The sequence below is a fragment of the Pseudoliparis swirei genome, chromosome 8, assembly GCF_029220125.1.
Source record: "Pseudoliparis swirei isolate HS2019 ecotype Mariana Trench chromosome 8, NWPU_hadal_v1, whole genome shotgun sequence".
Lineage (NCBI taxonomy): Eukaryota > Metazoa > Chordata > Actinopteri > Perciformes > Liparidae > Pseudoliparis > Pseudoliparis swirei.
In genome coordinates, this window is record NC_079395.1 from 7,990,739 (window position 1) to 7,998,807 (window position 8,069).

At 39.3% G+C, this 8,069-nt stretch overlaps 1 protein-coding gene across 1 annotated transcript; it reads right to left on the reverse strand.

The window, feature by feature from the left end:
- Positions 1-202: 202 nt before the first annotated feature.
- Positions 203-6,431, reverse strand: amy2a (amylase alpha 2A). Its single transcript, XM_056421162.1, has 9 exons — positions 6,264-6,431; positions 5,340-5,486; positions 4,746-4,943; positions 4,334-4,564; positions 1,884-2,017; positions 1,393-1,615; positions 1,172-1,293; positions 911-1,036; positions 203-392 (listed from the first exon to the last, which is right to left on the reverse strand). The coding sequence occupies exons 1-9, from the start codon at positions 6,429-6,431 to the stop codon at positions 203-205; spliced, it is 1,539 nt and encodes a 512-aa protein (XP_056277137.1).
- Positions 6,432-8,069: the final 1,638 nt, after the last annotated feature.

Consider the following 8,069-nt stretch of genomic DNA (forward strand, 5'->3'; position numbering starts at 1 on the left):
CTCGCTCCTCTCTGTCCAGCTCCTTTATGGAGACAAACTCAGATCACCAACACAGATCGTCATCAGCTGGACTGATTACCAATCTGATTACCAATCAGTCCAGCTGATGATAATCAGACACCGTTCCCTGAACCACACCCCCGCTCCACCCACTCTGCAGCCGAGCCTTAACACCCCCCGCTGCCACAATTGTATATGATTTTTACAGCTTGGAGTCAGCGTGGATAGCAACAAAGGGGTCGTCGTCTCTGTTGCTGATCTTGAAGTGGGCGCGTCCATCACCGCCAACATGGATCTGCTTCCCTGTGCACCCACTTCCCTCCTTCTGACCAGAAATGACATCACAGTAGGTGCCACCGGGCATGCCAGTGTTCAGGGTCACATCCAGGTCCCTGAAGGTGAAGGCAAGGTAAATATTGTGTTTAAAACCACCAGAGGTTATTGCCGCCTTTTGTTGCTGTATTTTCTATTAAAACTGCATCCAAGCAGAAGGTGTAAGCTACTTGGATATCACGTAGGAGGAGAGAGGCAGTATGATGTGATGGGAGAAACCAAACCAACCACCACCATGTTAAAATATTCTATTATTTGTTGTAGGTTTAATGTTCACCTATATGCTTCTAGTTGGTCGGACATTTTTAAATGGTATAAATATTGTGATTTTAAAGCCAACAGTATGTGAAGACATAATAATCCAATGAACTGTTTATGACAGTTACATATCATCCTATACATTTGTTAAATCTGGCTATTACTTGTTTTAAACATTGAATCGGGTCATATTGACCCGAAGGCGACAGGAGGGTGAAACATTGAATCGGGTCAAATTGACCCGAAGGCAACACAAGGGTTAAGAGGGGAATTATTATTGTGTCAGTGCCACATGGTGTGCTTAACAAATAATTATTACCAGTCATCATTGTTGAAGACGATGAAACCACGATTACCACGTCCAAATGCCACCTGGTTGCCCTGGTTGTCCCACCAGTTGGAATGAGGCTGTCCATTGACCACGTTGCTGAAAATAACCATGTTCCTAAAAGGAGCGATATGGATAAATCCAAATCATAACATAACGTACATAGTTTTCACATCCATATGACAAAGCAGAAGTGACTTATGTTACGTGGGTATTCAACAGTTCCCAGTCTCTAGCTTTCTGAGGACTCACTTGATCTGACGCCATCTGTGCTCACACACCCATCCATCTCCACAAGTCTGGTCAGCGTTGATGGGAACAGACTTGGTGGATCCATCACCATGGCTAGGGGGCCCCTCCCAGTCATTCTGATCCTACAAAATAAAAGACAAATCAATGAGTTTACCAAAATATATTTACACTATACATCACATTGAATAATTATTCGGAGGTAAAAGACCCTTCAAATCTACCTTTCCATTGACAATGTGGCGGTTCCAGCGGAAGCTAGACATCACCCTGGTTACACCGTAAGGGTGGGCCAGCATGTAGCCGACTGCCATCTTGTGGAGCCTGGAGTCCCAGAAGGTAGCGATAGCTGCACCACCAGCACCATGGCCTCTCTGGTTGTCGTGGTTGTCAACGAAGACGAGAGCATTGCCGTTGGGCATGAAACCCCATCCCTCTCCCCAGTTCCTGCACTCAAGAATACAATGATACTAATGAGGCGTACCATCCTAAAACACCCACGTTTGGACACAATATATAAAGTATTTCATTCTGTAACTCTAAGATTTTCTAGTTCTAAACAATGACAAATTGTTTTGACTCTTGAAGCACAATTAATAAGTATAGAAACTATCTTTAGACTCAATACATGTGTAGCCAAGTCATGGTTAAATTAATATTCTAATGTGTATCACTTTAATAAGTGCCTTAGGCACACCAACAGTAACAAACATACTTGGTGTAAGACAGCTTCTCGCCATTCCACTTTCTGAAGATAGCTCCCAGTTTGGCTCCATACTTGAACTCAGTCACTCTTCCAAGATGGAAGTACTCTTTTGACGTGATTGGCTCTCCTCCCAAATCAATAACCTAGAGGGAAATCACAACATTATCCACATTGTCCATACTATTCAGGTGGATGTTTTGGAAACTTTTAGACCCCATATGGGGTCTGGGTCTTTATTGCTATAAGACACAAGCACATATATTAATGTTGCACATCAAACTAAACAACAGAACCTGGGCTACAAGAATCAGTCAGCCATTTAACCCTTGTGTTGTCTTAGGGTCAATTTGACCCGAATCAATATTACACCCTCGTGTCGCCCTTTAGGATTAATTTGACCCCATTCAATGTTTAATGTCGGTGTTCTTTCGGTAGTCAACAAACAAACATAAAGTGCCTCACACTTAAACTTGGAAAACAATATTCATTCTAATAATTTTCTGGAGGTTTTAATTGCTGGCGTCAAATTGAACCCAAAGGGTAAAATATGTTAGTAAATATAAAGGTAACAGGAGGGTGAAACATTGAATCGGGTCAAAATGACCCTAAAGCGACAGGAGGGTGAAATATTTAATCGGGTCAAAATGACCCTAAGGCGACAGGAGGGTTAAAAAAAACTATGACAGAAATATCAAATATTCATAAAGATATGATTATCATAATTCTGCCCACTCAACATGTTTCCGGAAGCAGCGACCCTTAGCTGGGTGCTATCAGACAAAGCCTGATGGTAAAAGCACATCCATTCAACACTGATTCGACACATGTCTTCCAAATCCCTTTACACCAAAGCATCAGCCAGATATGAGCCAACGAATACAGAAACATAAATCGCTTTATCCTTTTAATCTGCTAATTCGTCTTACCATTGTTGATTAGGACCATTAAAACACTATTTTCCTGGTAAATCCACACTGATATATGTTCTACCTATACCCTGTGCCTCATTCAACTCCTCTGGATATTCAGAGGTAACATGTGACATGTGTAAGGAAGGTACTTTCAGCCTATTGGATTTTATATTTCACACATTGTGACACCTTTCAGGATTCTATTGGCTCCCAGTGTTGTAAATCTAGTCTAGATTGGTAGCCATCATTTCTACTGACTGGCGTTTTTAAGAATGTGTTGTTTTCTGAAATTGACCCATCCCCTGCTGAGTTGAGCCGCGCGTACTTGTTTTTTATAGAAAAATATAGTTTTAGTAATTGAACAATATATATACAGTATATACTGTATATATATTTATTTTTTTAAGTCGTAGAATGCTGTATTTGGATATATTGAACATCATGAGTAACATAGAAGTGAAATATATGGTTTGTTACATGAGAAAATTCAAATCCAAAATTGACCAACATTTGCCAAAATGGCCGTTTTGGAGACCTCGCCTGGATTCTCTTACTCAAACCTCTCTAACTTTGTTCGGCTTCACTTTTTCAAAGTCAAGCTTTGCAGGGAGAATATTAACATATTTTAATATGATTTTTGCCAGTTTTAAACCTTTCAACTGCCTCATTCCAAACATATAATCATCCTGAAAGTGCTTTTTTTCAATTCGGACCTGACATTTTTTTATTTTTTCTGTGTGCCATCTTCATTTACTCTTACCTATTAACATATAGACTGATATGTACACATCTGAACAAACGAATAAAATGTACAAATGTAAAAATGATTAAAATAGCCCTAGTGGTTGCAGAGATAAAGCCTTTTTAGTTTGGGTATGCAATTTTTGTAGCAGAGGTCTAAAAAAAGCTTGGTGCTTAATTAAGATTAACTGCACTGCATCTGTCATTTGTAATTTGACAAAATGGAAATCAAAACATTTTTGGGACTCGGCAGTTACAAGAAAAATATTTAAGTGTGTTTATGTTGTTAGTGAACACAGAGCACACTTCTTTGAGGTCACAGGCTATTTTTGCAGCCAACATTGTTAACTGGGTTTAGCACATTCTGCTTTATCCTTTCATTCTAAAGTACCTGTATTTATGCAGGGGTTGGTCAACTAGGGGATACAAACATCTGCTCCCAGTGTGCATGTCATCTTGATTTCTGCACTTATTTTCCCACGCCTTTGTTGACTTCTGTTTTTCCACTACCATTCATACATATTGGTCACGTGGGTTAGTTCTCATCAAACAACATCATGTTATGTGAATATCAGTTGTTTTACTTGAATGCAAATAAGTTATATATTGGCAGCAAATTGTATTTTTCTGGTGCCATGTCTTCCAAGTAAATACAAGTTCATGCAGCCTTTATTTTTATAGCAGCACGCACACAACTATGAAAAACAAGCTGTAGGCACTCAACATGATGATATATGCATCTACAGTATATGTTCTGAATGCTACAGTAAAATGGAAGTTGAGGGGTTGATGGTCTGTTTAACCTACCTCTTGGAAGATGAAGGGTCTGGAGCCACCAGAGAACCACTTGGTGTTGAGGCTGTGCAGACGACCGTAAACAGCAGACAGGTCACCTGGCCACATGTGCTTGCAGGCATCCACTCTGAATCCAGCCACACCCATGTCAATCAGCTTGTTCATGAAGTCGGCCACCTTGTCCCTGACATAATCTTTCTCCAAGGCGAGGTCCAATAGACTAACCAGACGACAGTCACGCACCTGTAGCAGCAAATAAGCATTTACATTGCTATTTATTCTTATTTTAAAACTTCTCCAAGTCCAACAAGTCAATGTGGAGGCTTTTGACTTAATTCCTTGTATGGATCCTTTAATGGGAGGAAAAAGTGCTGTAAAATGTAAAAGCTGCAAATAGAAGCGGTTTCACAGTGGCATTCATTACCTGATTGGCATCACCATAGTTCTCAATATTGCCACTGCCAGTCCTGCATTTGTGGTCATTGAAGTCAGACTGGGTAAAGGGGATACTGGGGAAGTCCTTTCTGGCAGCACTGAACCAGCTTCCACATGAAGAGTGGGTTCCCTCTCCACCGCCGGTGCCGCACATGTGGTTGATGACTGCGTCCACATAGATATTGACCTGTTGTGGATGAATATAGGATTGAAGGTGCAACTAAACCTCTCTTCCATCTCTTAACTTTCACTCTGTCTTTCAATGCATCGACTTCTTTCTCAGGGGACAGGAATATGTTAAAGCTGCCCTGCTCACTATTGGTTTATTGTGATGTTGGCAGTCCAGGAACAAGCATAACATAATGTATGAAAGAGCAATGGCTAAATGTCTAAAATAAAGACAAATGCATCCATTCATTAGTGTTGCTCTTTGTTAAAAAAAATTGTTCTCAAATGCCAGCTGGCAGTAGTTCCTGGACAGTTTGATAATGTTGCATTAAGCATCTGTTTCTGCTGAGATTGTGTTGTACATGGCTGTAGATTTACGACCCACAAGAACACTGTTCACTAAATCACTCTTTACCCCGACGTCGTTGCATCTGGTGATCATGTCGCTCAGCTCGCTCTCATTGCCTGATCGGGAGCACAGGTTGTAGCCGACTGGCTGGTATCTCTGCCACCAGGGCCTCCAGGGACTATCCAGCACGATGTGCTCATTTGGAGGGGAAATCTGAGAAACAGAAAACATGCCAGTAATTATTGTCTTTACCACAGAAATAGTCTGCAGAGGGAAGATAATAGAGTGTGCCATGTATTATATACAGTTATTAAAGAGCATCTCTATAGCAATTTTGTACAATACTATTCAGTCTGAACAAATTATAACATCCGGATTATTTGAGGCAGGGGGTAATAAAATAGGCTAAAGAGGTGCATTGTGGGAAAATTGTGTTTAGAGCTTCATTAAAAATGAGTCATTAAAAAAAAGTTATAAACTAATATCTGTTTCTAATGCTTCAGTTTTTAATTTTCAGAAATTGGTTTCTTGCAAGTCCTCCAACTTCATGGAAGTGCAATACTAATCACTAAAGTACCTCTTTAAAGTCAAATAGGACAGGCAACTTTCATCTTCCTCACTAATGTTGATTTTGTTTATTCTTCCAAATGAATATTTTGTTTGGAATAAAGATTTTTCATGGGCAAAATTGCATATTTTCTTTGTAATTAACATGAAATCACCTGGTTACTTATCTGAACGATTTATAGTATGAAATGATGTTTGGCAAATTACAGCTTTATGGTTGAGAGTTTAGTACACAATGAATTATATCTATATACTGACTATCATTTTTGAATGCCGTGTTTTACTGCGCCATACACTCACCTGTATACCTAGTGTATACCCAACATCAAGCTCAAATATGAACATCTTATTTCAAAAGAGAAGCAAAAGGGATGATCCTCCTTCTCTAGACTAAGAGGCTATCCTGTGTTCAGTCATACATACCTGAACGCCACCAAAGCCATTAGGACCCAAGAAGCGCTCACACTCTGCAGCGATGTCTGCCCAGCGCCACTCAAACAGGTGCACAATGGAAGTCCTGCTATGCTTGATGTTTGGATTGTGCTGTGCGAGGCCGAGCCCAAACAGTGACAACAGAACCAACAACTTCATGATTTCTCTCTCGAAAAACCCACACTCAGCTGCTGCCTTGCTATTAGTATTTATACTCATTTCTGTCCTGGTCCAATGAGCTACTGGCAAATATCAGCGTGGAGGTTAAGCAGGTGCTTCTTTCTCACGGCTTTTGGTAGTTTTAAAACAAGTACAAAGATCAATATTTTGGAGACACATACATGTTGGAAACTAAACCAAAAACAGCCTTTCCTGGCTTTAAATAATACCATAATATCACCTCAAGTTGTTTATTATTTGCACCAATTCAAATATAAAATGTACAAATATGTTATGCTCTTTGCAACATCCTCCGGTTCAATAACCAGAGGATGTTGCAAAAGTTCAAACTTTCCTTGAGTTACAAAACCAAAATCCATTTGTTCACCTAATCAAACATGTGACTGTCTTTGACATGTATGAATTGAACAAAACCCTCGAGGAGGGAAATAGCAGTATCACATTTTATCTTCATTCTGAATTTTAAATATACCTTTGATTTCTGTCAAGATATTTACATGTTTTATTATGTTGTATTATCACTTTGAAAGGTTCTTGCTATCAAATTGAGGTGTAATTATATGATCATCAACTTCTAATTGTATCGGTCTTATTAGAAGATCACAGCAGCCAGTTTTATACAACTGATGTTACCACAGACACAAAAGTTTCAGGGGCAGCGGTTACAAAACAGGCCACGTTCTTCTGTAACTTCACCTTGTTAGTAGCCAAAGAAAACCAACACAGATGCACTACACACATTTGCGAAGGGTACATGGTCAAATATCTTATGTAAGACATGGTCACTAAACCAGCCCTGCCAATACAAGCATTTTCCCACAATAGGGTTCAAATGTGACCCTGGCTCAGTCATAGATAAACAACTTTAAATGATAGTCATTAAATTATTTCATGTTGAGACTGTAAGTACTTTTTACTTGAGCAGCACCACGGTTCCATGAGCGTGAGGATAAGCCTAGACAACAATGATGTTGTCATACGTATGTATTGTAGAACAAAACATTAAAAGATCTTAAGGCTCCTCAAAGTTAAAAAGAGAGGTATTTACTGACATATTTCATATTGCAGAACAAAACAATACAATGTCTTATGCTTGTGTTCACGAGATACCTTATTTCAGTATTCTTACAAAATGCCCATTAAACAAAAAAACACTAATTTACGGGTTTTAGGACTCCGGCAAAAATATATAATGGTTATGATGGGATGCATTACAGTAGCTGTCCCAATGGTTCTTCAGAGAAACCACTTAATTTAACAATTCAATTCAATTCAGCTTATTTGTATAACCCAATTTCACAAATTACAAATTTGTCTCGGAGTGCTTTACAATCTGTACACATAGACATCCCTGCCCCAAAACCTCACATCGGATCAGGAAAAACTCCCAAACAACCCTTCACAGGGAAAAAAGGGAAGAAACCTTCAGGGGAGCAACAGAGGAGGATCCCTCTCCAGGATGGACAGATGCAATAGATGTAATGTGTACAGAAGGACAGATTTAGAGTTAAAATACATTCAATGAATGTGACAGAGTGTATGAATAACACAGTACACAACCTGAATATCATTTGATTTTGTTTATGGTATACACTTTATTCATCAACTCTTGATATA

What these genes read in the sequence shown, in the direction of transcription:
- amy2a (XM_056421162.1), bottom strand. Translation starts at nt 6,431, where the DNA reads ATGAAGTTGTTGGTTCTGTTGTCACTGTTTGGGCTCGGCCTCGCACAG. An exon ending in ATGGCTTTGGTGGCGTTCAG is followed by an intron (nt 5,487 to 6,263) that starts GTATGTATGACT and finishes TCTGTTTCTCAG; the next exon opens with ATTTCCCCTCCAAATGAGCA. An exon ending in ACTATGGTGATGCCAATCAG is followed by an intron (nt 4,565 to 4,745) that starts GTAATGAATGCC and finishes TTGCTGCTACAG; the next exon opens with GTGCGTGACTGTCGTCTGGT.